Source organism: Alternaria rosae, assembly GCF_020736505.1.
Source record: "Alternaria rosae strain MPI-PUGE-AT-0040 chromosome Unknown BKA58scaffold_13, whole genome shotgun sequence".
Taxonomy (NCBI): domain Eukaryota; kingdom Fungi; phylum Ascomycota; class Dothideomycetes; order Pleosporales; family Pleosporaceae; genus Alternaria; species Alternaria rosae.
Genome location: NW_025763582.1, coordinates 360,292 through 387,184, shown reverse-complemented (window position 1 = coordinate 387,184; position 26,893 = coordinate 360,292). Strand labels below are relative to the sequence as shown.

Below are 26,893 nucleotides of genomic sequence, written 5' to 3'. Positions count from 1 at the left end.
ACCAGGGTGAAGTCCGAAAGAGCGGCCTCACTCGACGCCACCAACAACGAAGCGGACTTCGCACCAAAAAGCAAGCTGCATCTCTTCTCGCAGTCGTGTCATCTGGTCATGCTTCAACTCTTGGGTGGATCTACTTCCATGAGCACTCCGGTAAGACTGGAGCACATCGGACTTGGCTAGGTGCGGCCCGTTCCCGATCACCGTTCTATTGGCTGTCAATCGCATACGATGCCCATCGTGATCACCAATAATACACTGCGAAGGCATAATTTCCCTTCGTTTCGTTTCTTACAAGGATGATTTCTATCGAACATGTCATAGAAGCGATTGCCACAGGCATGTCAAGGTATACGATAGAGTATTGCTTTTTTACATCCCCAAACCTCTCCTGAAACGCTATCATCTAACCTCAGCTGCCACTATCCGCGGGTTGGCAGCGCTCCGGCATGTACAACATCCCCGTATCACTGTGGCGCCACCCTTCATCCCAACACTACGGACCTGGGCTCAGCTCCACGACGACTATCTAGCCTGGATGCAGGCACGCGTGCGACCGATCAGCATCGAATCCCCCCCTCTGCCGTCATTTTGCCCTACGATTCGCTACGGGTCACGACTCGCCTCCCTTCCGCTTCTATTTGTGGTTCTCTAGACGAAACTATACGAACCCCTCATCGTCTCTGCCGCGACAAAAGGCAATCATTCGCATGAACTGCAAGATGCGTAGTCCTTGTGACTCGGACTTTAAGGGAGCATTACGAACAGTGTATGCAGCTTGTCCGGAGTTTGAGAACATCTGGCCTCATTCATACTCTTGTAGCCGCCGACATGCTATTTCGATAAAGATTCATCAAGGCTCATTTCAATGCAATCTCCGAACCGCGTCTACAGCAAGTCACGATGTGCGTTGAACAAGCCCAGCAGGACAATGCGCTCATTTCAACTCACAATCATGGTACTATTCTGGTAATGGTAGCTTGGTTTCTTGCTTGCCTATTGGTATGATTTCCTTCTTGGTATCCATTCCAATGCTGACATTTGGCTCAGGCTATATGCACTGTAGCAAGAGTTGTCGCTCGATACAGGTCTAAACATCTTCGCCACCTCTCGTCGACAGATGACGTGATTATCGTTACCGCGTCGGTCTTTGCCCTTGGAAGTACCGTGATAATATCCACGGCTGTTGATTCGGGCTTAGGGAAGAAAAAGTGTCTTTTGAGCGATGACGACCTGGAGCATATCCAACTCAAGCTCTTTGTCACGACGATACTCTTCGTTTTGACAATAAGCATAACCAAAAGCTCGGTCCTGCTGTTCCTCTATCATTTGGCCGATAGCACACTACGCAGGGCAAGCGTCCTCCTTGTCAGTACACTGGTCCTGATATGGACCATTGCAGTTTTGGCAGGCATGGTCTTCCAGTGTGAGCTGCCGACGCCGTGGCTGGTCTGGACGGGGAAATGTATCCCATTGGTGAGTCTGATCGTCATATCGTGACTGGGCTCATATCTGACTGTGATTTAGGTACCTTTCTGGATGATCGCCACTGTCAGCGATACTGTTCTAGAAACAGCTGTGATCGCGCTATCCGTACATCACATATGGACACTGCGCGAGTCTTATCGTCAAAAGACCTTAGCGACACTCCTCTTGTCCATGCGCTTCATGTGAGCGAAAATCTCTCTCTCTAGTTACAGCCTTACTGACAGCCTTTTTAGCCTAGTTGCTGCATCCATCATTCGTCTAATCTACCTTCAACAAGCATACGGTCGCAATGGAGACCTCGCCTTTGACTCCTTACCCTACGCTGTCGTCACACAAGGCCAGACCACACTGGCCGTCCTCATCATTTGCAGTCTCTGCCTCAAGCCCTACTCTCGCTTCCAAGCATCCCCATCGCAGTCTCCAAATCGCAAACCAGCACACTCGAAACAGTGGTCTGGTAGCATCACGGTTGGCGGCACGCCCTACGAATCCTACAACTCTTTCCCACCGCCAATCACACGAGAGCCTCTGTTGTCTATACAAGCCAGTATGTCAACACCAAACTCGCCGGCAGGATCCAGGCACTCGCTGAACGAAGAGATATTGCTGCCAGATACACCGGTACCGCCGCGGTCTGCTAAAAGGCCTCCTCGGCCGCCTCCTCGGCCGCCTCCTCCAAGTGAGGAGCAAAGACCGGATCTTAGTATGTTTACTAGAAGTCCTACTACACAGCAGTCACTAGTAGTGACAAAACTTACTCCTTGTCGAGAAAGAGAAAGGGGCATGGACCTGAAGTCGAGGGGCTTGTTAATTCAGTAAGACGTATGTACGTAGGTTCCTTTACAAAAGATACAAGGTAAACTGCTGGGTGGTTGCGACAAGTAGCTACAATGAATAACGCATTAGCCGATGCACCGTCAAGAACGCAGTGCCTTCAATACTGTCACGTACAACTCATTCTCATGAGTACAAAGGAATGTTTAAGCTCTACAAGATGCCGGTGTTATTATTTGGAGTAGTACATATACGCAACGAAGCGGTAGGTAGGGGTAAAAAAGCGAACACCTGCATGTCTCCCGACGCACCGACCACACTCAACACCCATCACTGGGTGCCTACAACAACGCAGCCAGACGTTCTCTTCAGGTCAGCAGCGATAAAACCTAAATCTCAATGAGCATATTAGCGTACAAGATCACCCAACGTGTACATGCAGGGTAGCTAGAGGCGCAAAAGCTTTACCACTTTCCCACACAATGACTCACCAGAAATAGCGAAGCAACGTTGAAAAAGCTTCGACGTCTACGACTTCCGGAACAGGATAGATGCCGAAGGTGCCGAGTAGTCTGGTACCTCCATGGGCAGTACGATACATACTGCACTTTCTCGACGGGTTGCAATGCCTGCTGTCCATCGTCCAACAAGGTACTTGGCATGCAGACGATAAAATGCCCGACGTCAGAGCCGCAACCACACTGAGTCCTTGAGGGTACCAATTGCAGTTCCGACACCCAGTAGCTAGAAACCACGTCGTTCGAGTCTCTGAAGTCCATACTACCTCTCATCACTTCCAAACAACCTCCTCTCTCTCTCCGCCCATCATGGCGACACGAGCGTTCGACCCCTCGAACGTCGACCTCACGACAGCGGACAAAACCCAAGTAATCTGCTACTTCACCGTCAGCGAAAACGAATACAACGGCATGCTCGGCGCAAGGATCTCCTCCATCTTTGTCATCGGCTTCGTCTCAACCCTCGTAACCTACTTTCCCGTTATTGCTCGCAGGAAGCCGTCTTGGAAAATTCCGCTCGGGCTCTACACCTTCGCGCGCTTCTTCGGGTCCGGAGTCATTGTCGCCACGGCGTTTATCCACTTGCTGGATCCGGCGTATGAAGCTATTGGCCCTGGAAGTTGTGTGGGGGAGAGCGGAGCATGGGCGGAGTATCCGTGGTGTGCGGCGATAGTGTTGACGTCAATCATGGCGGTGTTTTGTGTGGATCTAGGTGCGGAGGTATACGTAGAACGACATTTTGGCATGAAGAAAGAGGAGAGCGAGGTTTCCAACAACTCGTTTCTTCGATCTGACAGCAATAACGCCATCGCAATCGCCGCAGCCATGGTGGACCCAGAATCTCACAACCCAAGTCAACACCAAAACGGGGACCAAGACCACCGCAAACACACAGCAAGCCTTCGCAGCTACCCCTCTGAAACCTCGCTCTGCACCACCTCAACAACCGCAGCCCGTCTCTCCTTCGCCCAACAAATCGGCGCCTTCCTCGTCCTCGAATTCGGAATTATATTCCACTCCGTCATCATTGGCTTGAACCTCGGCGTCGTCGGCGACGAGTTCAAAACGCTCTATCCCGTTCTGGTTTTTCATCAATCCTTCGAAGGGTTGGGTATCGGCGCCCGCTTGTCCAACATCTCGTTCCCCCGCGACAAGGCCTGGATGCCATGGGCGCTTTGTGCGCTATATGGCCTTACGACGCCGCTGGCTATCGCGGTGGGATTGGGTGTTAGGACGACGTATCTACCAGAGAGTAAAGCTAGTTTGGTGGTGCAGGGCGTATTGAATGCGGTGAGTGCGGGGTTTCTTATATACAGTGGATTGGTGGAGTTATTGGCCAAGGACTTTTTGTTTGATAGGGAGAGGACGAAGGATTTGGAGAGACTGGGGACGATGGTCGGGTATGTGTTTCTTGGGGCGGCGGTTATGGCTTTGATTGGGTGGTGGGCTTGACGGGGGCTGGAGGTGTGAGACTGTAGATTCATGTCACGGATGCATGAGTGATGTAGTAGCTAGTCGGTATTCGGATCGTTTCCACAATCCAAGCCTACCCTGACACCGCACCGAAGCATTCCACACTCTCTCATGCCTTCACACCATACACTCTTTCAGTCCTCCCCAGAGGAGTACAAAGCCTTCATATTCTGCAAATCAGCAATAATCCTATCGATCTGACCAACTTCCTCCAGTCCAACCACCTGCTGATAGATCCCCGCAACGCTGATATTCCAATCCGTCGTCTCATCATAGAAGGAATCATACGAAGGCACCGAGGATGGTCGCAAGGACAACTCATCCGAAGCCCCACCGGGCGGCGGACCAGGTGAGGAGAAGACAGAGGATGGCGACGGCAAGAAACCTACGGGCGAACTTGGGGAGCGCAGGGCTAGCGGCGCGGGACGGTCGGGTGCTGATGTTGTTAGTAAAAAGGAAATCTTTGGGGGTTGGGGGTGGTGTGGCGTACTATTGGGAGGGTAGTCTCCTCGTCCACCGGGGGAACCGAGGGATGTCGATCTCAAAGCCTGCGATCCTATGACCTTTTCTCGCTGGAGGTGAAGGGAAGGCGGCAAAGTGTCTATGCGTGGGCTGACGGGCGAGGAGAAAGAACGTGTTGGTGTTGTAATGTTCCGATGTATGCGTGACTCGGCAGCGGCTCGTTGTTTGAGGATGGTGGTACGAGATTCCCTACAAGTAAGAAGCAGATGTCAGTTTCCGTAATGCGAGAAAGCAGCTATGACATGTATATCCGGAATCGGTTAAATTATGGATGGTAATGAAACGCTGCTGGCAGTAGTAGACATGGGCGAGAAAGTAGGAGGTGATGAGCTGAGGGGGGAAAGACATGACAGAGGCATTTCAGAACATTGCGTGACACCAAGCAGTGCCCGGATAACGCAAGTTCCCAATGCGTGCGCATCTATGGAGGAGGATTTTTGAAGTGGGCTTAGCGTACGAGGGGCGGATATCGTGAACGTCGCGGCAGAGTTCTTCGAGGCAGAAGTTGTTGAGGCGGGAGAGGTTGTAGCCCTAGTTCTCACATTAGTTCTCTCGTATCAAGATCAGCAAGTGTTGCATGGGAAGCAACTCACGCGATCAAGCCTCAACTCCCTCAGATACTTCTTAGCTTCTTGAAAGTGCTCGTCGCTCTCTTTGATCCAGTATCCGAAGAGAGACAGGTGGACGTCTGCAATAGTCATGTTGCGGACTTCGTCGGCGTACTTCTTTACTTCTTCCGGGCTGAGGTTAACGTGTAGGGACTCGTTGTGGCGGTGTCGGCTGCTGGGTGTAGGACTCGCGAGGTCGTGGGCGACGTGTGTGCCTTCGCACTCTCCGCACTCGTCTCTGAAGCGCCGGTTATCCACGCTATCGTCGTAGTCGTATTGAGAGTAGTCGCCTGGGTCGGCGGTGAAGACAGTGTGATGGTCGTATCCGAGGTCTTGGAGCTTGACAAATTTTCGGTCTAGGGACTTATTAGTTGTGAATTCGAAGGGGAGGTCGAGGGTACACACGACGCTCTCGGATCTTTTCTCTGTCGACAACGCTCATGAGATCGCCAGGCGAAGGGATGTCCGAGCTGATGAGTGTGGTTTGCTGGCTGGTGCGCTCGGTCTCAGCGCTTGTGTCTCTGCTCTCGGACTCGGAGCTCATGACCTGCGTCAATGGGCTGCTACTAACGACACTGCTGCGGTTGCGCGAGAAAAGACTGCCAAAGTTCTTGATGCTACTCTTGCGAAAGGCCTGGCGCTGTTCTTGGTCGTCACAATTATCGCTCTTGTTCTCTTGAACTTTGGGCGGCTTTGGAACGAAGCTGTCTTTGCGATGCGCATTCTTCTGTGACTTGGCAAGCTGAGGATATAGCGACGGTACTGATTTTGGCGAGAAATTGGTCGCGGCTAACGTCGCTTGCATCTGCGCGTGCGGGAAATCCATATCTTGAGGTCGACGCAGCGTGTGCGAAAGCAGTGTAATGCGAGGATGGTGCTTAGCAAGAGATGCGGGTATAGACGTGTTGCTGCGTTGACGACGTGACGCCGTTTGCCGGACTGAAAAGTGACTGAAGGGCAGCTTGCGCACTGACATCAAAAGTGAAGGTGAATGTGAGCGTGAAGTGGAGTCAATATTGCTGGGTGACGTCCGAATAGAGCGATTGTACGGCCAAGAGCGGATATTGGAGAGAGGTAGAAAGAGGAGGATAAGATGTCTAGGTCTTCCACGCGTGCGATCTCTTCCATGGTGCAAATTGTACAGAATCTACTTGAGATGAACGTGAGTCGATGCGAAATGGAGCAGTCTATGATAAGGTCGAAGTGTCGGTCTTATCTTTCACTGGACTTGTAGCGCTATCTCGATATTGAGATGCCGGTGGAGTGTGGGCTCCAAAGGAGGCCGGTTGACTCTTCTTCCGCGATTCTGCATTGATCTCCTTCAGCGAGATCAGCTGCGCTGTTGTACATCTGGTCAAATCTGGTCGAACCCATTCGACCAGAGCGTGCCGCAGCAGTTTCGTGACTTAGGACGCAACTCGAAGAGCCTTTTACCAAACTAGATGTTCAATGTCAGCTGAGCATCGTTCGACGAAATCTGCCATTTCCGGGAAAGACTTACTGCCTCAAGCGTGATGTTGTCATCCACCTACATGCCGGAAAGCATAAAGTCCGGCGACTCGCAGTACGAATCATTAGTCCAGCCGTGAAGCATGCTCGGCGAACGTGGAAGGATCTGCGATGTCGGAGGAGGACTCACTGTCACTGTGATCCGAATTCGCAATGGGCTCAATCAGAGCCACACCAGGAAGTTCAAGATGACTGGTGTTAGAGTCTCAGGAGGTGACATAATCGCCGTGTCGAGGATATCCGACTGTGTTGTAGTCCAACTGTATGACTAATCACAGAGCGCGAGATTGGTTTTCACATCAGGTTCAGGGAATGATGATTGTCAATGAATTGGTGCTGGCATGGGGGGGGGTGGCACCCATAAGACAACAAGACCATGGTAAATTCGACTCAAAAGTTACTCATCTTGTTGAGGAAGTATAGTTGACACAAAAATGGAAGGAGGCAGCGTGCGAGACAGAACCTCGCTCATGAGACGTCCCAGACTTCCTCTTACTCATTTTACCTATGTCCACGCAGTCTCATCCCAGGAAATGAAGAACAGGCGCATCTCATCTGATGCAAGCCCCGAGCCTCCATGTGCTTTCCACTAGTCAGAGAAAATCAACAGCGATAGACGGTCCAAATCACTGCAGCATGTCTGGATGATCAGGTGCAAATCCACCGCTGTAGACGTCCCACACCCAGCGTTGGCTGCATCCAGAGGGCAAGTCATGCGCAGACAAACAAGTAGTGTTGCATGGTCAGGTGAGGTTCAATGGAGACATGTGTGCAAGCTGGAAGGGAGGGAGGGTCTGATGGCGGCTGTTGAGGGTGGTCCCGACGCAGAAAGTTCCTTGGCGACCCGCATCTTCCAAGTTCCTGCTCCCCGCTGAAAGGGCCGATGCAACAACACGTAGGATCGACTTATCTCGGTCAATAGCCGTTGAGAGTCAAGCTTCACCTGCATGCGGTTCTTCTTGGACCTCGTCTCGGCGATTCTGATCCTGCTGACGGCCCGAGCTTCTGTCCCGCGGCCTGCAACGACTGCGACACGCACCATTTCCTATCAACTACCCGAACGGCTTAAGAGCAATTTGCAACAATTCATCGCTTACCATGACCCCTCACGGACGCGCATCGACTTAATCTAAAAAGGCTCTTTGACGCACGACTGTGTCTACAACTAGTATGGCATTCGTACACTCCCACCAGTAGCCTGCATGGATCAACCTCGCACGGCGCTTATGGGTGTTACACAACACTGCACAACGGTTTCTGCCGCGAGCAAGATGGCTATACCCACTTTTTGACGACCTCGATATTGCGGCGCAGTCGTCCTTCGACCAGACGCGCCCGACACTGCCCTAAGTTCTAGGTCGTCATGGAGGACGAGTTGGGGGTGACCTCTGACCACTCAGGCCTTGGGGGCCAACTCTGATCAGCGAACTCATGATCCTAGCTCTAGGCTGAGCGCCTCGGGAACGAGAACTGGAGGAGCTTCAGGGCAGCGAACCACACACAAGAACGCCTTCTTCTTATGGCCTGACATCAGGTCCGAGGATCTTACTTACACCTCGAAACGGGCAGTGGTCATGCTTAGCTGAAGGGGCTCGCAGGCTGAAAAGGTGCTTCGTGGAGCTGATTCGCTAGTCCATGCAACAAAGTTGAGCGAATGGGGGCTGTGAGCCGCCTTGCTTCGAGACCGAACCACGACAGCAGATCCCAGCCGTTCAGGACAGCACCCGATGTTGGTCCACCCCCCGGGTCCCCGTTGTTGGCACTTCCCATCCTGCAGGCGCTGCTCTATATGAATTTGCGGCGTGGTTGATGCAAGTTGTCCGCCGTCAGCCAATGAAGCGCTAAAGTTAGCGCCCCCGCGAGTTGGGTCGCCAATCATTCCCTACTTAGCCGCACATCCAACGTCCTTCATCCTTTAGGAGCTTCTGTGCCATGTCGCGACGGCGGGGTCAGGACAGGCGGCTCTCGAGTTCTGACACGCGTATAGACCAACGGGCGTAGTCCCACATTGCCACCTCAGTAGCAGGAATGTGCAGAAAGATCTGTCAGCTGTAAACGGTGTGGTACGCACCGTCGCGGCGCGGATGACGCGTGTGTGGTGCATTCATATAACAAAACTGTAGCCTGCAGATCATAGGTTGAACCGCTTTCAGCCCTCTGTTATCGTTCTGTTTCGTTTGGAGGCGCAGCTTTGGTCTCTGCCGTCTGATTTACCCAGTTGACCGGTCTCGTTGCTACGCCGCAATACTCTCCTTTCGGTACTTACGTGTCTACGGGTTCCGCCTTCTTTTACATCCTTCGCCGCCGCCATTCCCGCGCTTCTTTTCGTATTGTGCGTCCCGTTCGCACTATCACACAACGCCTCCGCGATTTAAGATTACTACCTTCACTGGAAAGCTTGTCCCTAACTTGGCATTGTCACACCCATAGACATGGCTACACTGTCGGTGCCGTCGCCTAGCCTGGGCTCAGGTTCATTGGGTAGCAGCATTCACAGACCGCTCTCCACTCACGGGCTGCCAAAGCAGCCGCGTACAATGTCACCCGAACGACCACATCGTTTCTCCGCGAAAAGTTATCCTCCTCCAGCTCTTGTACACACTCCTATGACACCACAATCGTTGGGCCCGATGTCTCCCCCACCCATGTCAGCAAAGTCCTTTGGCACTTTCATCGACTCGGAACCGTCGACGCCAGCCTACTCACCCAGGATGGACCACCAGTGGGACGACTCATCGGTGGTGCTAGTCCGTCCCATGTCCTCGTCTTCCGAACCTTCCAGCCCTACTGAGCCAGTATGGCGCATGTTACAACCACTACCGGTGAAGGCCCCACCAAAGCCCAAAGCCAGCACCGCCAGACCTCAGTCCAAAGAACCAGTCACTACTGCCAATGAGATCTCATCACAGACATCACTTTCATCGCACCCTACTAAGGAAGCGAGCTACGCCAATCGTCCACACGCGATCAAGCTAGCAAGCCTATCACAACAAGATTTCCCCCCGAAGAGCGAGGATATTCCACAGGGTGATGTTACATCACCTCAGCCGACGGCCAGCACTCCCACGACGGCTGCCTTCGGGAAACTGGCAAACAAGATGAAGTTGATGCTACGGCGTAAGAACACGAACGCAAAGAAGAAAGAGAAGAAGAAGCGAGACTACGAAGAGGTAGACCGTATAGAGGATGTACACTGGACAGAGATGTGACCTTCCCCTTATACCGAATGTTTCGAACATCTCGAAGTCCTGCGTCTATTGCTACACACGGAGATAGGAAGGAGGCTGGACGCTACGACCCCTTGGCGGTGTATCGTGAGGAAGCATCCGGGAATTAATACAAGGCATCGGTGTCCGAGTGGAAATGGAGCTGTATCAGAACTACACATCAAGACTGTTGCTTATACTCGTCCGGTCAGATTAATGAGCTGCTGGCCACCAACATCACTCTTATCGGCGTATACGTGGCGTACTTGATGTTTCCCTTGGGTTTTGGGAGGCGTTTTCGATCCTTATGGCTTTCATGAGTTGCACAAGCAAGTAACGACGATACCCAATCCTTACAATAGTCTATTAGTAGCAACTATCTTTTTATCACTAAACTTGCAAAAACCAGTGCCGATGATCATGGAACAATGAGTTCTGACTAGAATCATCTATAATGATCACACAGAGACCATCAAACAGCTTGTATCCCACAAAGGTCTTCCAACTACTAGCTAGCGCGTGCCTTTCTGGACTCATCGTTTTCGTGCCAAGCACCTGCCCGGTTACTCCACGTGAAAGGGCGATCAAACTAGCGCGTGCACAGACCATCAAATCTAAGCTCCACAACGCGCAAGAAGCAGAACACATCTCACTCAACTTGCGATCCAGGTAAATTTATAGGTAAAATGATTCCAAGAAGGTTGGGAAGCGCCGTACGGCTCAAATGCGCCGGCAAAGCACAGCCTCAAACGCGATTACAGAGGCCACTAGCGGTGACGACCCGTGCTTTACGGCCACACACAGGACGCGTTCATACAAGTCCGTTATCACGTGCCTTCTCGCGGACAAGACTCCTCCAAACCCAGCATGAGAGCCCCAAGCTACATGGAGAAGAGTCTCTCCTCTCCAATACGCGATGGAACCAACCGACCCAGGACCCCGCAACCACACTCCTAGAATCACGCTTCCCAACCAAAACCGTCCTTGTACTCCTCACCCTAGGCGGACTAGCATACTACTTTGTCGACATAGTTGAAACCGACTGGACCGACAGCGTCTACGGTGCCTTTGAAACAGGCGATGATGCCTCCCAGCTCGCCCAACCCCTCCACTTCTACTCCTCAAAGGAAGAAGTCCAACACATTCTCGACTTCCACATCCCGGATCCCAGCGCCCCGATGAAAGACCCCGCCGTAGCGAAATTCTTCTCGGAGCAATTCGACAAGCTATGTTATGGGTGGATGATGACGCCGGACGACTCCAAAAAAGGCGTAGAAGGCATGCCAGACGTGCAAATGCCCATAACACACGGGTGTCGGTTCCGTAGTAACGAGCCTTGTGAGGATTTCTTCGCACTGGGAACGTCGCCTGGCCCCGGGCAAAACCTATGGAATTACTGGACGGTGCTAGATGGCCATGCAGGACGACATACCGCGTTCTACCTCCAATGGACACTAATCCCCATGGTATCCTCCGCGCTCAGCACCCTCACTCCCCTCGCCTCAAGCCACCAGATCGAAAGCAGTATAAAAACCGCCTTTCTCGCCACCGACAAAAGCATAATGGACCGCGCCAAAACAGCCGCAAACTGGTTCCCAGCCGCAAACGCCGCCGCCATCGCCGCTCTCACGCCCGCTTTCTCTGGTTCCTGTGCGCTACTCGCTGCACTCGATCCCCAGTCCAATAAACTCCGTGTAGCATGCACAGGAGACTCGCGCGCGGTACTGGGCCGTTGGGACCCTTCCACGCAGTCCTACACAGCAATTCCCCTCTCAGAAGACCAAACCGGCTTCAACACCAAAGAGGTCGAACGCCTAGCGCAAGCTCACCCCGACGAACCCTCCGTCATCGACCCCAAAACAGGCCGCATGCTAGGCATAGCCGTAACACGCGGTTTCGGTGACCATCGCTGGAAATGGGATAACGAGACTATCAAAGCGTGCCAGCATAAGTTCTGGGGTACCGCGCCTAGACCGGGGAATCTGACACCGCCGTATATGACTGCGGAACCTGAGGTTACGGAGTGCGATGTTGTGAGGAGGGAACCGCGGGATGGGATGCTATGTGGTGATGGCAAAGCAGAAGGGGGAAAAAGCGATTTCCTCATCCTCGCTTCCGACGGCCTCTGGGATAGAATCTCCTCTGCTCACGCCGTTGATTGCGTATCCCGCTATCTCGCCTCCCGCGCCCGTGGCGGCGGCTCCGTGAAACAAGACCCGGAACTCCTGCGTAACCCTCCCGCCTTCCCCTCCAACTTCTCCAGCTTAGATCCGGGTGTAACGTGCGACCCCGCGGCAGGCGAAGATGTAGATTGGAAAGCAGAGCCGCAGTATTTCGCGATTGAAGATGAGAATGCGGCGGTTTGTCTTGCGCGGAATGCGATGGGTGGGAATAGGAGGGGGTTGTTCCTTGGGGTGTTGGCGGGGCCGGAGCCGTTGAGTAGGAATGCGGTGGATGATACTACTATTATGGTGGTCTTCTTTGATAGGGTGGGAGAAGATGGAGGGAAGGGGAAGGGAGGTAAAAATGTAGAAGAGAGTAGGAGTGGGGATGGCGAGAAGAAGAAGAGGTGGTGGTGGCCGTTGTGAAGAGCGTTCTGATCTGACGTGAATGGGTAAAGGCGAGAAGAGGGACGAAACTAGAAGGGTAAGCATCACTCAAATGATGAGACATGGGTGGCTCCGTTATTTGAGTTCGGACTACAGATGCCTGGTGGCAGGCTATGAAAAGACAAGCAAGAGAGTAGTGATGTCGATATCCTCCCAATCTCAGTCAGTCGGGCCAAAACAACGCCTTCGACGCCTTCAACCCAAGCTATGCAAATGCTCCTTTCCCCATCCTCTCAAACCAAGAAAAGAATAATGATATCACAACCCCCCATCCGAAAACCGCAATAAACCCGCCCTCTGTCGGAGTTTACGCATCTCCTCATCTTCCCAATCCTTAGTCACATCCCTCATACTACCCACCCATCCCCGTCTAAACCACAAGCCCAACCCTTTCCAAGCCCCCCTGCCCATACCCCAATACGTACATCTCCTTGCCCATTGCCCACTTGCATGCACACGCCATACCCCTCCCTACACACACGGATATCTCTCCTCGCAGTGTTGAGAGCGAGAATATACCGCGGACCCCCCTCCGAGGAATACTATTGTAAAAAGTCGCGTTGGACGTTAATGAAGGCGCCGGGCCCGCCGTCGTCGGCGAGCTCGGCAACGAGGGCTTCGGTTTGTTGGATTAGGCGTTCGAGGGCTGCGGAGGAGGATTTGCCGAGAGAGACTAGGTGGGGGAGTTAGCGTGCATATTCTGAGTGAATGGAAGTGCGAAGAGGGCGTTAGAGGCTTGCCGTCGTTGCATGACCTCCTTCGACCTCAAGTCTTGTACGTACCTAAAATGGCGCTGTTGAGCTCCTCAGCGACAGGCGCACGACCGGATATGTCAAGTAAAGGCGCCAGCGTGCTTTCCCGTGCGTCCGCGTACGCTATAAGCGCGAACGTATCTTCGAGCGCCCGCTTCACTTCCCGCCTTGGGTCGTTCGCGAACTCGGATTTCAGCTCCATGCCATATGCTATAGTTTCGCTTGTCGCGCGTTCGCTCTTTGCTACCTTGTCTTCTATGTCGTCTTCATCTCCGTCTTCCAGCTCGTCGTCTTGGTCCTTGTTGTCCCAGCTGGGTGGTGGGTTGTGTACGCCTAGTTGCTCATCGAGCTCCATCTCGAAATCGTATTCATCTGTCGCGGTCGAGTCACGCTTGTTGATGTTCGAAGTGGCCGACCGTTTGGAAGATGATGTTTGTGCAGATTGGCATTGTGCATTTAACTCTCCGCATCGCCGTATCATCTCGATGAACTTTCGGCAACGGAGTTTGAAGTAGATGTTTTCGTTGTCGCGAAGTACGGAGGGGTAGTATGCAGTGGTGTGCTTAAGCGCCTTGTCAATGTCGCCCTCGAGGATCGCTGTCCGTATTTCTAATTCCTGTTAGCCTGCGTTCGTACCCTGAGGGACGAGCTTACTTTGTCGGTTCAGCGCGTCCAGATCTTCTACTGCTGATCGGTATGAAACGTCTGCCTCGTCGTCATTCGCAAGCGCTCTTGCTTCCTCGACAATCTCATCCGAGAAAGCTCGTGTGGTCTCTACATAGCCGTCGTGCGCCAGATATTGTCCAACCAGCTGATGTATCAACGCATCCTCGCCTCCCAACGCACCCGCCTCTGTTTTGGTCCGGGCGATTTCAGCTTGTATAGCGGCCTTCTCGTCTTGTACCATCTTGTCGATATCGAAAGCGAAAGGTTCTTGACCGAAGTTGACGCGGACCATCTCACCGGGCTTCTTCATGCCTACGGTAGGATAGTACGGCATATTGGGTTTCAGATCTCGGAAAGCCGTCCCTGAACCTGTTAGTTCTACCCATTTTTCTCACTTTGTTTACTTACCTTGCATATGACCATTCTTTGTGAAGAACGCAGTATTTGTCCGAAAGTTGATGCCACAACCGATGACATCCAGTGTGCCAAATTTGGGTCCATATGACTTTCCAGAGGTGGTATTACTGAAGACCTGACCATCATCGCCATGGTACGCATACGAGTCAGGCTCCCAACCCGGTATCCTGCTGAGAGCGACTTTGGGTCCTGAAAAGCCTACTCCGATCATTCTACTGCACCGTGAATTAGCTTGTGTATTACAAGTTGTCAAACATACATACCCGTCCTTCCCCTTAGAAACGACAGTAACCTCATAGTAGTAGATTCCACACTGCCGCGGCATAGGAAAGTCCGCGCGAACCGACGCAGCTTCATCGTGTGTCTTCTGTGTGCCCGAGAACTTGGCCAGCCTCTGACCGTCCTCCAGCTCAAGCTGAGGGAACCTGTCTGAATCATTCCACCGTGTCGGCCATGGCGCTACCGGCTCATCCACAAAGACCGGCGCGCGCTCCACTATCTCATGCGTGAGACCGCGATGTGACGGCGCCATCTTGTGCAGATTGACGCTGCTAGAACTAGTAGACAGCGAGCCTGCGTTGGACGAGTGTGTTGACTTGTGTTCCCGCTGGGCAGCCAGCTTCGCCTTGTGCGCCTCTTGTAACTTCTCGGCGTGCTTGGACCCGCGCAGATATGACGGTACGAAGAACGGAGGTATATCCTGGGTCGACCCTCCCAGGCCATGCCAGTAGCCTGACTGGCTTGAGTATGAGGGCAGTGGCCCACCGGCCCTTCCGAAACTCGTAGACATATGACCGTCGGCGTCGATGGAGCGAGAGAGGCGGTTCGGGTGCGATGTTGAGCCGCTGTTGGCGAGATGTGCAAAGGCGCCAGATCGGGTGGGTTGTTGGAAGGAGCTGTTGCTGCCTGCCGACGCAGCGGCGACTCTGGCGTAGCTGTCCCTTCGAGGGTTCATGGTGAGTGATAGTGGCGCTACCAGCGTGTTCGGTGGTCGTTTGGAAGCGATGGCAAAGGGCAGACACGCAGATTACGCGAGTAGTAATGGTCGAGCGGGCGGTAATAGTCGCTGACGAGGTTTGGAGACGTCCAACAGCGGAGTGACGCGTGGGCTAGCTGTCTATGGCGCCGAGTGAATGCGGTACTCTGTGCTGGAAGGTGCCAACGGCAAGGGCAAGAATCAACGGCACCCGGGCTCCTGTGAAGCGATCGTCACAAATGCATTCATGGTATCATCAGAGGAGGATTTGCTGGAGGAAAGCTAGCGAGGGCGTGCTGTGCAAGTTGTACGTCAATGAGGTCCATGGGCGGAGGTTTGGATGCGCCGAGCTATCGGTGGAGATCCCCGCGATCCACGGGTACGATAACGCCATCCGAGTCACGCTCAACCTTGGACATTCATCATGCTATGTAGCTTCAAAAGTGGGCACTCCATGATACGAAGGCGCGAGAGGATACACACTGTCACGTTGGCGTGTCATCACATAGCATACTGACAATGCTCGTTACCGAGGTACTCCAGATGCATAGACAAGTACTTGTAGTTTGACATGGATATTCAATTCTCTCCATAATGCTATGCAAAACCCCCCTTTCCGTCTCTATCCGGACCCCATATCCGTATCCAGTATTTGTGATGTCCATTTCACAACATGCTTGTGCGCCGTACACCATGCTGCCTGTGGCAAGCCAGTGACGCCCCAGTTGGCGCCTTTTACGTAGTTATGCAATGCGCTCCCTCAACGCCAAACAAGACAAAAGGAAGCAAGGCGATATAGAAAACAGGTAGCAAGAAATGAAGTAATGTCTAGCCGCGGAAAGTGCAGGCTATGGCGGATTACGTGAATGAAAATGAGACCAAGAATGCTCATCGCTCAAGCGGGAATAGGAGCAGGAGAGCTTGCTATGCCATTCATCGGCGTTGGTACGGGTGTGCTGTCGCCGTTCAATCCGCTCTTGTCGCTGATTGCGCTGCTCTCGTCCTTCAGTTTGGACTCACTGGTGCCGGTGCTGTCGCTCTTGACGTCGTCGGCGAAGGCGCCCTTGCGGCCCGGCTGGTATGTAGGCACTTGCCACATGACGCCGGTGAAGCTGCGGACCTGGAAACCCTTCTTCTCCCAGCGACGGCACTTGGCCCCTGACCTGTCGAGGGCACGCAGACGCTCGTTGATGGCTCCCAGGTTTGCCTTGGGGCCTGCCTTGTTGATGGCTGCGGGTGCTGGAAAGGGCCCCTTGGAGTTGGGGTCGTTGATCATGTCGCCCATCTTCTTCCTCTTTGGCCCTGGCTTGGCCTTGGGTTGTTTGGGAGTTGCGCCATTTGCGCCAGCTTCCATCTGCGCAGCACTCCGCTTGCTGCCGGGCTTGGGGCCCTTCCTCTTCGAAGAGGGAGGGGCCAGCGACGACGGTGTGCTTCCGTTCATGTTGGGGGTTGAGTCGGCGGGCGTGGCAGCAGGTGAGGGTTCGTTAATCTGCGGCGCGGGTGTTGGTGGAGAGGGCTTAGCCTCTTCCTTGGGCGGTGTTGCGGGCTGGTGTGGAAACTCTTTCAGAGAGTCTGGTGACAGCTTGAGTGCGACGACGAGTGTCCTTGGTGATTTCGTGGTCATGTTCGCGTGCAGAGGAACGCGGTGGTGATGGACGGAGATGGCTGAAGCGCAGGGGAGCAGAGTTGGTGATGGGGGTTTGGCTTGCAGCGGTGAGGATGATGGACAGTGGCTCTGCCGGTCAGCGCGTTGGCGTGTCGGTGGCTAGGGTGAGCAGCAAGCTGGGTGAGCCGTGCTTCACAGGAAGTCGAGGTATCGTCGAGCTGATAAAGCGCGTCGAAGCAAGCAAAGCGTGGTGAGATGCAGAGGGGGATGGGCAGGGAGAGTGGGTGGTGAAGAAGGTTGCCGCGAGGGCAAAGAAAGGGCTTCGCCGGCCCAGCTGGGGTGGTCGGTTTCCCAGATCATATTGGGCGGGAATCGTCGCTAACGTTTTCTCATTGTATTCCGAGACTCCCAAGAGGAGGAGGGCGCACGGCCCCAGTCACGCTAGCCTGATTTGTGCTCTGGATATCTCACTGTCGCTGCTGGCAGTCAATTATCGCATGTGCATCGCGTTTTCCATTGCATTCGCCTGTCTGTTTTGCCCGCCATGGTGTGCTCGGCATGATGTTGGCGTTCGACTGGCGAGGTCCGTGTGGCATCGAGCTAAATTGCGCGTTCCATGGAGCGGCGGGCGGTGCGGTAGAAGCATCGCGCATCGCCCACCCGGAGTCTGACACCAACGCAACCTTTTCTTCATCCGAGACGCTCAGAGTCTGCAGTCCAACGGACATGGTTCTATACTTGGAATGCCCTTGTTTCTTTGGGGCTTACCGCACTGCGTCGCGCCTCGCATCCTTCCCATGGTCTTCTCTCGCAGGCGCATCGGCTTGCACAGTACCGCTGACTCTCATGCATCGCCCCTGGGCCTGATCACAATCCACAATCAGGGACAACGCCTACCAACCGAGGCCGAATGACGTTTGCTGGACGTGCTGCCGCATCCATCGTAGTCTCAGCCATCCACGATGAAATCTAGACAAGTCGCAGCATTAATGTTGGCTTAGCCTTGACCAGAACAAGTTCACGGTCATCACCTTCAGATCAACGCCAATACAGGTTTCATCGTCGTTTGTGTGATGAAGCGACGCCGCGCCACGCCATCCGAAGTCAATCCGTGCCAATAATTGTGGACTCAATTATGTGCTACCGCCTACCATATGGAGAAACACGGTGCTACATTTTTCTCAACACAATGCGAGGTGGGTACGACACATGCAGTAGGTCCAAATTACAATGTCAAAACAACACGTTGTATTCGCTGGGTCCCTCGGCTTCATCTTGCTCATCAGTCGTGTACCAAGAGAATCTTCGAAAGAAAAAATGTTGGTAACAGATCAATCGCAAGAGAAGCATTATACTGGATTGCGAGTAGTAGATATGATGCGCAACATGCTGGTGGCGAGGGTTCAATCCCTCTCTCCGCGATGTCAATAGATATGGGACTTACACAGTTACCCACAATTAGATTGGACATCTTCAATAGTGGAAGCGAAGTATATGATCAGAGAAAGGACGGCATATCAGAGGAATATGGAGGCGTATTCGCCAACATGGCGTTATAGCCGCAGAGGAGAACAAAGTAGTGATGTATTGGTAAGATTATATCCTTAGTCCTCTTCACCGTGGCGTCTATCGACCACTTGTGCAATTGGCGATGTCTTGAGTTCAAGCACACTCCATACAGTGCTGTCGTCGCAGCGCCCTCTTATCATGCGATGCGTCCCGGCACTTCTTCTTACACAGCTTGGTAGTGACGATGTCAGCAGTCGTCGATTTTCAGATCATCCGGCTCGCCGTCTCTTAGTACCGTTCACTGTAGTACCGTTAGCTCTCCTTACCTCGTCACCACTAACCGCGACCTCATCATCGTTCATCCACTCCTTATTAGCGCCAGGACTGCGGCGTCTGAACTGACCAGCACCCACAGCCACCACCTCGTCCTCACTGTCACTAGCCTCAATATCCAACAACACAGGCATCCTGAACTCTGCGTCGCCAATCGCCGGTCCGAATTCCGTGGCCGAGGTCTTAACAGGGTCTACGGTGAGGACGTCGACTTCTTCGTCTTCTGCATTCAGACGCCGCTTGTGCAGTTCTTCGAGTGGTTGAATGTCGAATTCGTCTTCGCGCTCGATGTATTCTACGTTTTCTTCTACTTCGACGAAGTCGGGGGCGAGGGCCGACCAGCGCTGGGGCTGCAGGATGGACCAGAGCCAGACGCGGCCTGAGTCTACTCCGACGGCGGCGACGAAGGGTCTGAATGGGTGCCACTCGACTACGGAGAGCTCCTCCTTGGTGCCTTCTAGGATCTTGACCAAACTGCCTTGGCCACGCTCCCACACGTAGATGTGGTGGTTCATCCAGGTAGATGCTGTGACGTATTCGCCTGTGGGACTGAATGAGACGTGGTTCCACGAGAGCCTCTGCACAAGATCCTGGAACTTGTGCTCGACTTCCAGCTGCAGTGTGTCAAAGTCCAACTTCGGGTCACTCAGGTCGGGCAGGTGGAGTGTCCTGACAATGCGATCGCTCGAGTTGAGCACGACGTCTCTGCCTGATGGCGTCAGGCGAATGTATACGATGATGTTGTTGGTGACCCGGAACGAGTAGCGGACGGCGTGTGTCTCGGTGTCTATAATGTTCAGCCACCCCTTGTTGGTGCCTGCTATGATGTGTTGGCCAGTCGGTGTAAAGAGTGTCATGGTGGTCGTCTGCTTGGCGTCTTGCGCCGTCTGCTTCTCGGAGGCATTTTCGCGTTCTATGTCGGTTCGATGGGGCGCGGACGAGAGGGAGTGTTTGACGGGGACTTCCTCAGACATGTCGACGATGACGGGCTGGTCTTCGAAGAGGGCGGCTACAAAGAGCATGCTAGACACCAATTAGAAACCCATATTCTTGCGTGATATGTAAGCACTCACTGGTTCTTTGGGTGCAGCTCCGCTATGAAGATGGCCGCTTCAAAGCGGACGGTGCGCACCCGCGAGCCATCCTTCAAGTCCCAGAGCACGCACTTCCAGTCCTGTCCAGCGCTGAGAAGATAGCGATCGTTGGTAGACCAGCTAAGAGACTGGACCTGGCGCGTGTGGCCGCGCAGCTTGCGCGCAACGCCGTTTGTCTCAATGTCGAAGATGACGACGATGCCATCGTGCTGGAATCCAATCAGCGGAAATCACATGCGAGGTCGTAACATTCGCGTACCCGTCCGGATGCAAGCAGATCGCCGCGGTGGCTGAAGCGAATTGACGTCGAGTGGCCGCTGCCTGCGCGTTGTGAGTTGCTGCCTAGTAAGAAAAGTAAGGATGTCACACTCACGTAGGCGGCCGGTGATGACATCGGGGCAGTCCTGCGCGAGGACAAAGGGATCAACCAGCGAGAGATTCATGGTGGTGCACTGCGGAGGGCGGGGAGTGCAGGGGAAGGAACTCAATTGGCAGCATCTTTACAGACGCGACTGGTGAATGAGGTCCATAGGCGCAAAGTGAGCAACCTGGAATCGGCGTGGTGCTGTCCGCGGTGGTCACTGCACGTGAGACTCGGCTAGTGTCAAAGCGGCCGCAACTCTTTGTCGCCTTCCTGCTCTAACAGCACGACGCCCTCACCACCACCCCACCCGCCATCACCAACGGCCGCTCTTACATACCTAGAGCGCGTCTTCCACCTCGCCGACCCCGATAGTGCTCCCCCGAGCGCTTTTAATACGCGCGCACGCCTCCGACCCCGAGGCGCGACCCGGCGAGCCCCCGACCCCCGTCCGCCCTTTTCACGGGTACGACTCTTCGACCGCATCTCTTCCCGCGCGCGGCGCGCAATCAGTCTTTTACCAGGCGCCACAGCTCTCGACTCAGCTACAACGGCAGTCGCACTTACTACTTAATACGCGGAGGAACCGCCCGGCGTGGCCACCGCCGACCGATAGAACGGCCTCCCGCGACTCTCTCACCCGCAAGCCCTTTCAACCATCGCCAAAATGCCTCCCGGCGCCCCACAGGTGTCGAAATGTCCGCTCCGGACGATCAAGGAGATCCAGTTCGGGCTGCTCTCCCCCGAGGAGATCAAGGCCATGAGCGTGGTCCACATCATCTACCCGGAGACCATGGACGAGCAGAAGCAGAAGCCGCGCGAGCAGGGCCTCAACGACCCCAAGCTCGGTACCATTGACCGCATGTACTCGTGCGCGACCTGCAAGGAGGACATCCAGACCTGCCCCGGTCATTTTGGTCACATTGAGCTGCACACACCCGTCTTCCACGTTGGTTTCGTCGTGAAGATCAAGAAGCTGCTTGAGACTGTCTGCCACACCTGTGGTCTGATCAAGGCTGACTTCGTAAGTCTTCCCGCGGAAGACAGAACAGAGACTTCAGATCCTAGATTTTTCATGCTAACTGCGATATCAGAACCATCCTGACTGGGCCGCCGCTGCCAAGACCAAGGATGCAAAGAAGCGCTTCGACAAAATCTGGCGCATGTCCAAGGGCAAGACCGTGTGCATGCAGGATGTAGATGATGGCAGCGACAAGAATAAGCTCCCCAAGATCGCCCACGGTGGCTGCGGCAGCAAACAGCCAGACTCTATCCGCAAGGAGGGTCTCAAGCTGACCGGCACCTGGAAACAGAGCAAGAAGGACGACGACGACGGCCAAGGCGATCGCAAGGAAGTCATCACGCCGAAGCAGGCGCAGACTATCTTCAAGCTCATGTCCGACAACACACTCCAACTGCTCGGTCTGAACGCCGACTACGCTCGCCCCGAATGGATGATTCTCGATGTCCTGCCAGTGCCCCCGCCTCCGGTTCGCCCCAGTATTTCCGTTGACGGTACTGGCCAGGGTATGCGTGGAGAGGACGATTTGACTTACAAGCTTGGAGACATTATCCGCGCCAACGGTCGTGTCGCAGAGTGTCAGCAGGAGGGTTCTCCTGCACACGTAACGGCCGAGTTTGAGGCTCTCGTTCAGTACCACGTCGCCACCTACATGGACAACGACGCCAACGGTGTTCCACAGGCCATGCAGAAGTCTGGCCGACCGCTCAAGACTATCCGTGGTCGCTTGAAGGGCAAGGAGGGTCGTCTTCGTGGTAACTTGATGGGAAAGCGTGTCGACTTCTCCGCACGTACTGTCATCACCGGTGACCCTAACCTGTCACTGGACCAAGTCGGTGTGCCCCGATCTATCGCACGTACCCTGACATACCCCGAGGTTGTCACCAAGTTCAACATCAGCAAGCTGACGAATCTGGTGCGCAACGGTCCTAACCAACACCCTGGTGCCAACTACGTCATCAAGGCCGACGGTGTCCGTCTGGACCTCAAGCACAACAAGAACCTTGACGACCTGCGGTTACAGTACGGCTGGAAGGTCGAGCGCCATATTGACGACGACGACGTCATCATCTTCAACCGTCAGCCCTCGCTGCACAAGGAGTCCATGATGGGACATCGCGTCAAGGTCATGCCCTACTCAACGTTCCGTCTCAACTTGTCCGTCACATCACCCTACAACGCTGATTTCGACGGTGACGAGATGAATCTTCACGTACCCCAGAGCGACGAGACCCGCGCTGAGGTGCAGAACCTGTGCATGGTTCCCAAGCAGATTGTATCACCACAGAAGAACCAGCCCTTGATGGGTATCGTGCAGGACACGCTTCTCGGTGTTTACAAAATGAGTCGTCGTGACAACTTCATCCCCATCGAGCAGGTCATGCCCATCCTCATGTGGGTGCCTGATTGGGATGGTATTGTTCCAGAGCCAGCCATTCTGAAGCCCCGGCCTCTCTGGACTGGTAAGCAGATTATCAGCATGGCTTTCCCACGTGAGGTCAACATTGAGAAGAAGGAGGCCGACTCCAAACCCAGTGCATACAACGACATCGTTGACAAGTCGTTCGCTATCAAAGGTGGTCAGCTGCTTTACGGTCAGGTCACAAAGAAGATTGTCGGTGCCTCTGCAGGTGGTGTTATTCATATCATCTTCAACGAGCTCGGACCAGATGCAGCAGTCAAGTTCTTCAATGCCTGCCAGCGCATCTGCAACTGGTGGCTTCTTCACTACGGTTTCAGTTTCGGTGTGGGTGACACTATTCCGGATCCTGCCACCTCAGACAAGATTGCCTCGGAAATTTCCAAGTCGAAGGCCAAGGTTGAAGAAATTATTGCGACAGCCACTAAGGATGCGCTTGAGCCTATGCCTGGTATGACGATTCGTGGTACATTCGAATCCAAGGTCCAGAAGTTCCTCAACGAAGGTCGTGAGGGTGGAGGTACCGCCGCTCAGACCAGTTTGAAGGATTTCAACAACGTCGTGCAGACTGTCGTCTCCGGTTCCAAGGGTTCCACTGTCAACATCTCTCAGATGGTTGCCCTCGTCGGTCAACAAGCTGTGGAAGGACAGCGTATTCCCTATGGCTTCAAGTACAGGACGCTGCCGCATTTCTCAAAGGACGACTACTCGCCAGAGTCTCGTGGATTCGTCGAAAACTCGTATCTGCGCGGTCTTACGCCGTCGGAGTTCTTCTTCCACGCCATGGCTGGTCGTGAAGGTTTGATCGATACAGCAGTCAAGACAGCTGAGACTGGTTACATTCAACGTCGTCTCGTCAAGGCCCTCGAAGATGTTATGGTTAAGTACGATGGAACTGTGCGTAACTCCATGGGAGATATCGTCGAGTTCATCTACGGTGAAGATGGTTTGGATGGTGCGCACATTGAGAATCAGTCCATGGACATCCTCATGGCTTCCGAGGCTGACTTTGAGGATGGATACAAGCTTGATGTCCTCACGACGGACTACCCGGAGATTCCAGTGTCGAAGCTGGAGGGTGCTACTACATTCCAGGGTGACGTTGATGTTCAACGAGCTCTGGACGAAGAGTTCGAGATGATCAAGCTTGATCGTGAGACTCTCCGCAAGAATGTGACCGACGAGAACCTAGAGTCCTTCCAGTTGCCTCTCAACATCCAGCGTATGATCCGGTCCGCTCAGGCGCGGTTCAACATCAACCCCGAGAAGGCTGTCAGCAACCTACACCCGATCGAGACCATCAGACAGGTGCAGGAAACTCTGGAGCGATTGGTCGTCATTCGTGGCACCGACGAACTGTCAAGAGAAGCCCAGAGCAGTGCGACGTATCTGTTCAAGGCTCATCTGCGCGCTCGTCTCGCATTCAAGAAGCTTGTCGTTCAGCATCGTCTGAACAAGGAGGCCTTGAACTATGTTCTTGGTGAACTCGAAGACCGTTTCCTCAAGGCTGCTGTCGCTCCAGGTGAGATGGTAGGTGTTCTGGCTGCGCAGTCTATCGGTGAACCCGCCACGCAAATGACGCTTAACACTTTCCATTTTGCTGGTGTGTCTTCCAAGAACGTCACTCTCGGTGTGCCCCGTCTCAAGGAAATTCTGAACGTCGCTGCCAACATCAAGACTCCGTCTATGTTGGTCCGTCAAACAGACTCAAAGGCCAGCCAACAGGATGCCAAGCGCCTGCGAAGCACCATCGAACTCACAACTCTCCGCTCGTTGACACAAGCTGTTGAACTCTACTACGACCCCGACATTCAGTCGACGCTAGTTGAGGAGGACCAGGACATGGTTGAGTCTTACTTCATTCTTCCCGAAGAGGACGAAGTCATTGAGTCCCAGTCCAAGTGGTTGCTCCGCATTATCCTCGACCGCAAGAAGCTGTTGGACAAGAGTATCACCATTGGCGAAGTTGCTGGTAAGATCAAGGAAGAGTTCAAGCCTAATCTGGCAGTCATCTTCAGTGACGAGAACGCCGACGAGCAGGTCATGCGTGTTCGTTTCATCTGGGACCAGAACCTTCAGAAGGATGACGAGGATGAGGATGAGCGTGACGAGCGATGGATGCGCAAGCTCGAGAAGCATCTCCTCGATGACGTTACGCTACGTGGTGTTCGTGGTATCGAGCGTGCTTTCATCCGAGACCACATCACTACCGTTGAGATGCCGGACAAGTCTCTTGTACACTCAAAGAACAAGGATGAATGTAAGGAGTGGGTGCTCGATACCACAGGTACCGCACTGGCCGAGGTTCTTGCCATTGAGGGCGTTGATGCCACCAAGACCTACTCCAACTCTTTCATCGAGATCCTCGCTGTTCTTGGAATCGAGGCGGCTCGTGCAGGTCTACTCAAGGAGCTTGGTATGGTTTTGTCATTCGACGGTTCTTACGTCAACCATCGTCACATGGCCTTGCTCGTCGACATCATGTGCCAGCGTGGTCTTCTCATGGCCATCACTCGTCACGGCATCAACCGTAACGACACTGGTGCTCTCATGCGTTGTTCTTTCGAAGAGACAGTGGAGATCCTCCTGGAAGCTGCCGGATTTGGTGAGCTGGACGACTGCCGTGGTGTATCTGAGAACATCATGCTCGGTCAGTTGGCGCCTATGGGTACTGGAGAGTTTGACGTGGTCATGGACAATGCCATGCTCCTTACCATGGTGGAGGACAACTCAAAGATGATGGGTGGCGCTGCTGGTGCTGGCAACTACCTCAGTGACGGTGCTAATACGCCCTACGACTTGGGCTCTCCTACGTACGAGGGTGGCATGGGTGTCGGCTCTTACGATCAGGTTTCGTTCTCTCCTATGGCTGCAGCTGGTGGAGGCGACGATGCCGGTGGCTTCACTGCCTATGGAGGTAGCTACGGAGGTGGTGGCTTCAGCCCATACGACGGAGGCAGAAGCCCAGGTGGCTCAGGCTTTACTGGCATGTCCCCTGGCTTTACCAGCCCAGTGTCTCCAGGCTTCTCACCAACTTCGCCTGGTTACTCGCCTACCTCGCCTGGCACTGCCAGCCCTCGTTTCGCAGCAACATCGCCAGGATACATGGCTTCGCCTACATCCCCGCACTACTCACCAACATCGCCTCGATACGGCTCACCCACATCACCGTCGTACTCGCCTACATCTCCCGCTGGTTATTCACCGACGTCACCTCAATACTCTCCGACTTCTCCCAACTACAGCCCAACGTCCCCAACGTTCATGGGTGGCGCGACTTCTCCCGCGTACAGCCCGACTTCGCCACAATACAGCCCCACATCGCCGCAGTACAGTCCCACAAGCCCTCAATACCAGGCGAGCAGCAACAGGCAGTCTCCGACTTCACCCACGTCGCCGCAATACAGCCCGACGTCGCCACGCTACTCGCCCACGAGTCCAGCAGGCTCCTTCTCACCTACCTCCCCACGCTACAGCCCTACCTCTCCGGGCGGAGCGTACTCTCCTACGTAAGTACCCTTTTGGTCATAGTTGTAGACAACCTCCGTTTATCTCGCACATGCTAACTTCCATTCCAGATCTCCAAAGCAATAACTGGGTTGACGGCGATGTAGGTATCGGAGCCCTCTTTTTCTCTCGATCTCTTCTTCTAGTTTTTGTGTATGAAAATGTTCTTTTCCTCCTCTCTCTCTTTGCCGTGGATTGATGACATGTTTGTGCATGTGGGTGGTACGCTGTTCCTTTAACTAGGCTCATGGCATTCCCCCTTACTACTACCATACAACATGGAATCCGCGCAACGAGTGATGAGGCTTCTTCCCTCTTTTCACACGTTTGTACCACTATCATCCGAAGCTGCACGGTGGCACCAAAAACCTGCTTTTTACGCGTTTCTCTTACTGTTCGGCTTGTCACGCACGCGGATCAAGATTGCATACAAACACCCTTCGTCCTTCATCTTACGTCAAGGGTTGTTTTACGGGCGTTTAATCATACTTTGGAAGAAAATTGCGCATTGGGCGTTTGGAAGCGGA

The 26,893-nt window shown here is 53.9% G+C and overlaps 8 protein-coding genes across 8 annotated transcripts; 4 read left to right on the top strand and 4 right to left on the bottom strand.

The window, feature by feature from the left end:
• The first annotated feature begins 576 nt into the window (after nucleotides 1-576).
• On the top strand, nucleotides 577-2,406 carry BKA58DRAFT_63417 (uncharacterized protein). Its single transcript, XM_046175655.1, has 4 exons — nucleotides 577-999; nucleotides 1,048-1,473; nucleotides 1,525-1,667; nucleotides 1,719-2,406. The coding sequence occupies exons 1-4, from the start codon at nucleotides 901-903 to the stop codon at nucleotides 2,302-2,304; spliced, it is 1,254 nt and encodes a 417-aa protein (XP_046020260.1). The 5' UTR covers nucleotides 577-900; the 3' UTR covers nucleotides 2,305-2,406.
• A 468-nt stretch (nucleotides 2,407-2,874) lies between these two features.
• BKA58DRAFT_63367 (Zinc/iron permease) lies at nucleotides 2,875-4,390 on the top strand. Its single transcript, XM_046175654.1, has one exon. It carries the CDS (start codon nucleotides 3,087-3,089, stop codon nucleotides 4,227-4,229), a length of 1,143 nt encoding a protein of 380 aa, XP_046020259.1. The 5' UTR covers nucleotides 2,875-3,086; the 3' UTR covers nucleotides 4,230-4,390.
• A 742-nt stretch (nucleotides 4,391-5,132) lies between these two features.
• Nucleotides 5,133-6,206, bottom strand: BKA58DRAFT_406351 (uncharacterized protein; the record flags this gene model as incomplete). The annotated part of the gene is made up of 3 exons (XM_046171949.1): nucleotides 5,133-5,303; nucleotides 5,366-5,736; nucleotides 5,786-6,206. The coding sequence occupies 3 exons, from the start codon at nucleotides 6,204-6,206 to the stop codon at nucleotides 5,133-5,135; spliced, it is 963 nt and encodes a 320-aa protein (XP_046020258.1).
• Nucleotides 6,207-9,321: 3,115 nt separating this feature from the next.
• On the top strand, nucleotides 9,322-12,683 carry BKA58DRAFT_415091 (phosphatase 2C-like domain-containing protein; the record flags this gene model as incomplete). The annotated part of the gene is made up of 3 exons (XM_046172527.1): nucleotides 9,322-10,066; nucleotides 10,990-12,299; nucleotides 12,426-12,683. 3 exons carry the CDS (start codon nucleotides 9,322-9,324, stop codon nucleotides 12,681-12,683), a joined length of 2,313 nt encoding a protein of 770 aa, XP_046020257.1.
• A 281-nt stretch (nucleotides 12,684-12,964) lies between these two features.
• On the bottom strand, nucleotides 12,965-15,632 carry BKA58DRAFT_63331 (uncharacterized protein). The gene is made up of 5 exons (XM_046175653.1): nucleotides 14,803-15,632; nucleotides 14,531-14,754; nucleotides 14,111-14,485; nucleotides 13,487-14,065; nucleotides 12,965-13,377 (listed from the first exon to the last, which is right to left on the bottom strand). The coding sequence occupies exons 1-5, from the start codon at nucleotides 15,492-15,494 to the stop codon at nucleotides 13,247-13,249; spliced, it is 2,001 nt and encodes a 666-aa protein (XP_046020256.1). The 5' UTR covers nucleotides 15,495-15,632; the 3' UTR covers nucleotides 12,965-13,246.
• A 433-nt stretch (nucleotides 15,633-16,065) lies between these two features.
• BKA58DRAFT_394539 (INO80 complex, subunit Ies4) lies at nucleotides 16,066-17,497 on the bottom strand. Its single transcript, XM_046171209.1, has one exon. The coding sequence runs from the start codon at nucleotides 17,137-17,139 to the stop codon at nucleotides 16,411-16,413; it is 729 nt and encodes a 242-aa protein (XP_046020255.1). The 5' UTR covers nucleotides 17,140-17,497; the 3' UTR covers nucleotides 16,066-16,410.
• A 1,159-nt stretch (nucleotides 17,498-18,656) lies between these two features.
• On the bottom strand, nucleotides 18,657-20,606 carry BKA58DRAFT_394537 (WD40-repeat-containing domain protein). The gene is made up of 4 exons (XM_046171208.1): nucleotides 20,431-20,606; nucleotides 20,317-20,378; nucleotides 20,037-20,266; nucleotides 18,657-19,986 (listed from the first exon to the last, which is right to left on the bottom strand). Exons 1-4 carry the CDS (start codon nucleotides 20,498-20,500, stop codon nucleotides 18,900-18,902), a joined length of 1,449 nt encoding a protein of 482 aa, XP_046020254.1. The 5' UTR covers nucleotides 20,501-20,606; the 3' UTR covers nucleotides 18,657-18,899.
• Nucleotides 20,607-20,995: 389 nt separating this feature from the next.
• BKA58DRAFT_63261 (DNA-directed RNA polymerase II subunit RPB1) lies at nucleotides 20,996-26,549 on the top strand. Its single transcript, XM_046175652.1, has 3 exons — nucleotides 20,996-21,442; nucleotides 21,513-26,368; nucleotides 26,438-26,549. Exons 1-3 carry the CDS (start codon nucleotides 21,086-21,088, stop codon nucleotides 26,451-26,453), a joined length of 5,229 nt encoding a protein of 1,742 aa, XP_046020253.1. The 5' UTR covers nucleotides 20,996-21,085; the 3' UTR covers nucleotides 26,454-26,549.
• Nucleotides 26,550-26,893: the final 344 nt, after the last annotated feature.